The 3,395-nt window shown below is 40.1% G+C and overlaps 1 protein-coding gene across 1 annotated transcript; it reads left to right on the top strand.

Annotated features, from left to right (window-relative positions):
• The first annotated feature begins 594 nt into the window (after window positions 1-594).
• LOC113350409 (cytochrome P450 CYP82D47-like) lies at window positions 595-2,978 on the top strand. Its single transcript, XM_026594544.1, has 2 exons — window positions 595-1,954; window positions 2,042-2,978. Exons 1-2 carry the CDS (start codon window positions 875-877, stop codon window positions 2,684-2,686), a joined length of 1,725 nt encoding a protein of 574 aa, XP_026450329.1. The 5' UTR covers window positions 595-874; the 3' UTR covers window positions 2,687-2,978.
• Window positions 2,979-3,395: the final 417 nt, after the last annotated feature.

The following is a 3,395-nucleotide window of genomic DNA, read 5'->3' on the forward strand; positions in this document are numbered from 1 at the left end:
GTTTATAGGTGGTGGCGGTGCCGCTTACATATCGTCACACCGCATTCAGGATCGTAAAACCACATTTAGGTTCGTTAAACCGCATTCAGGATCGTTACACCGCATTCATCCATAGGATTCACCGCTTCCCCTTCGAGGTTTAGCAGAGATTCTTAAGCTTCCACCACCACCACCGCCGCTTCATCACCACCACTTCAACCAATTAGTTAACTAGGAAGGGTATTTTGAGGGAGGATATTTTCGAAAAAAATAACACCATTTTATTCAAAAGTGTTAAATCCGATGAAAAAAGACCATTTTGTAAATAAATTACAAGAATATGATCATTTTGTAACCAAATTAAAAAAAGTATGACCATTCTGTGATTGGCCCTTTAACCTACAGCTGAAAAAAACGACATTTCGTACATAAGGAGATGGATCCGTGTGTCGTTACTCGTTGCCTTTCATTTCGGGTTAACAATAGGCGCAACTGGACCTACTTTTTAACGTTATTTGGGTACCATATTTTAGGAAAAATCATTTTCTGGACCTCTCTCTTGTCCTGGGAGGTTTTCCTCCTCCACTAGTCGGTTTCATCCGTTCTGATTTGCATGTCAATGGAAGGCCTATATCTCTCGCATAAAAGCTGTTTGTGACAACTGCCCGTCAGCCAATATACATATTCATATGATAAACGTTTACAAAAAAGAAAATATGGTTATGATAAATATTTTAATTTAAGTCAGATCAGTATCTACATATTCAGAATATCACAATTAGCTAAGGAGCCTCCATCCTATCAATCTTATGATAAATTACGGTTCTTCTCCCTATTCTTTTTTTTTTTATATACATAAAGCTGTTCTTCTCCCTTTTGAAGTTAGCAGCTAAATATGATGGATATATCAATCATCGATCATCGTTACTTCCAGTTATTCGAAAGGATTGCAGGTTTATTAGCTTTGATATCCTTCTTCTACTGTATTTTGGTCTTCATTAAACGACAGCCAAGGAACTTGAAAACCAACTTCCACGAGGAAAAGCTAACACCAGCATCGCCGCCTGAAGTTGCAGGTGCGTGGCCAATAGTAGGTCATCTTCCTCAGCTGAATGGATCTACACCTCTATTCAAGATCCTTGCCGACATGTCTGACAAGTACGGACCTATTTTCATCGCCAGATTTGGTATGTATCCGACCCTAGTGATAAGTAGTTGGGAGATGTCTAAAGAATGCTTCAGTACCAACGACAGGTTATTTGCTACCCGTCCACCTAGTGCAGCTGGGAAGTACCTCGCGGAAGCCATGTTTGGCTTTTCCCCGTATGGCCCTTATTGGCGGGAGGTCCGGAAGATCGCTACACTCCACTTGCTATCTCATAAACGCCTCGAGTTTCTTAAGCCAAACCGTTACTTAGAGATAGATAATTGCATGACAAGATTATATGATTGTTGGATGGAACGAGATAATTTGATAAAGCAGAATGGTAGATCGACTACTAGTTCAGTTAAGGTGGACATGAGCCAAGTGTTTTCAGAACTATCTTTGAACGTGGTCTTGAAGATGATTGTAGGAAAGACCCTTTTTACTAAGAAAAACAAAAATAAAGAAGATTACACCAAAGAGGAAGAAGAGGGCCAAAAGCTTCATAAGAGTATCCTAAAATTCTTCGAATTAGCAGGTGTTTCAGTTGCATCTGATACTCTTCCTTTCCTTGGGTGGCTGGATGTGGATGGGCAAACGAAACAAATGAAAAGACTCTCCAGGGAGATGAACTTGATCGTTTCAAAGTGGCTTGAAGAGCATCAAGAGAAAAAACGACTTCAAACATTAGAATCCGATGGAGCAGAAAGAGAGGCTAATGATCATAAGAATCATGACTTCATGGACGTGTTGATGTCAGTTCTCGACGAAGAAAAGGAAGATCTCTTCTTCGGTTATAATCGAGATACCGTCATCAAAGGCACATGTCTGGTATGTATAACCATCTCATCAATTCGTAATATGCTTATTTGTAGATACTTCTTTTGCGGAGTGGTAAAATTCTCTTGGAATTTGCAGAACCTTATACTTGCTGCATCGGATACTACGTCAGTTACATTGACATGGGCTCTCTCACTAGTACTCACCAATCCTAGTGTCTTAAAAATGGCTCAGGATGAGCTTGACACCGAAGTTGGCAAGGAAAGAAACGTAGAGGGACACGATATCGATGGTCTCGTCTACCTCCAAGCAATCGTCAAGGAAACTCTCAGACTGTATCCTCCTGGCCCACTCTCTGTACCACACGAGGCTACAGAAGACTGCATTGTTGGTGGGTATGAAGTGAAAAAAGGTACGCGCTTGTTGGTTAACCTGTGGAAACTGCAGCGTGACGCTCGAGTGTGGTCAAACCCGTTAGAGTTCAAGCCAGAGAGATTTCTTCCAGAGACGGTTGGTGGGTTTGGTGGTGAAACGGCATACATAGACTTCAGGGGTCAGCATTACGAATACACACCATTTGGATCTGGAAGAAGGGGATGCCCGGGGATAGACTTTGGCCTCCAGACACTTCACATGGCATTGGCTCGTCTGCTACATGCTTTTGATTTCGACACAGACAGAGGATTTGTAATAGACATGACAGAAGGCCCGGGTTTCACCATGCCCAAAGTAACCCCACTTGAAGTTCACCTTATTCCACGTCTGCCGGCCACACTTTACTAGACTCAGTCATCAGTATATTTAAAGCGGTGTGCTACCAATGCAGAGTTGGGATTGAAAGTAGTAGTGATAAAAAAAAACAATTCCATAAATAAGGGTGTTCTGTACGGAGACAAAAAAAGACAAGTTTAAGGGTGTTCTGTTCTCCGTGCGTAGATCCATAAATAAGATTTGTCAATTGCTGGTTCAAGCCATTGGGTACTCTTTAAACTATACAAGCTGTGTTTCACATTTATTGTACCAAATATCTTGAATATGGTCCAAAAAATAGACAACTTAGTGAAAATGTTCATGTGGTTGCGTGGTTTTGCCGCTTAGAGAGTGTGAATTAGTAAGTACCGTACTTAACATTCACCATAGCTCAAACAAATATGATGAGATAAAATGCATAATGCAGGATAGACTTGTTATTAGCAAAGGTCATTGCCTTAGTTGTCCTGCCTGCTCAAACACTACGAATACATTATACATCGATGGCCAGCAAAATAAAAATTTTATCGGAAAATGGGTCATTTGTCCAAAATATTTTAAAACACGATTCTAACGGACGAGCAAAAGTTAATATAGGTTAAATGGACACAAAAAAATAACAAAAATGAAACTGAATTCATCATGACTTAAACTTAAAAAAGAGCGAGATGAAATTGAATGCATCCTGAGATAAATTAAAAATAAGAAAAATTATTTGGATATGATGAAACTGTTTACATCC

Source organism: Papaver somniferum, chromosome 2 (genome assembly GCF_003573695.1).
Source record: "Papaver somniferum cultivar HN1 chromosome 2, ASM357369v1, whole genome shotgun sequence".
NCBI lineage: Eukaryota > Viridiplantae > Streptophyta > Magnoliopsida > Ranunculales > Papaveraceae > Papaver > Papaver somniferum.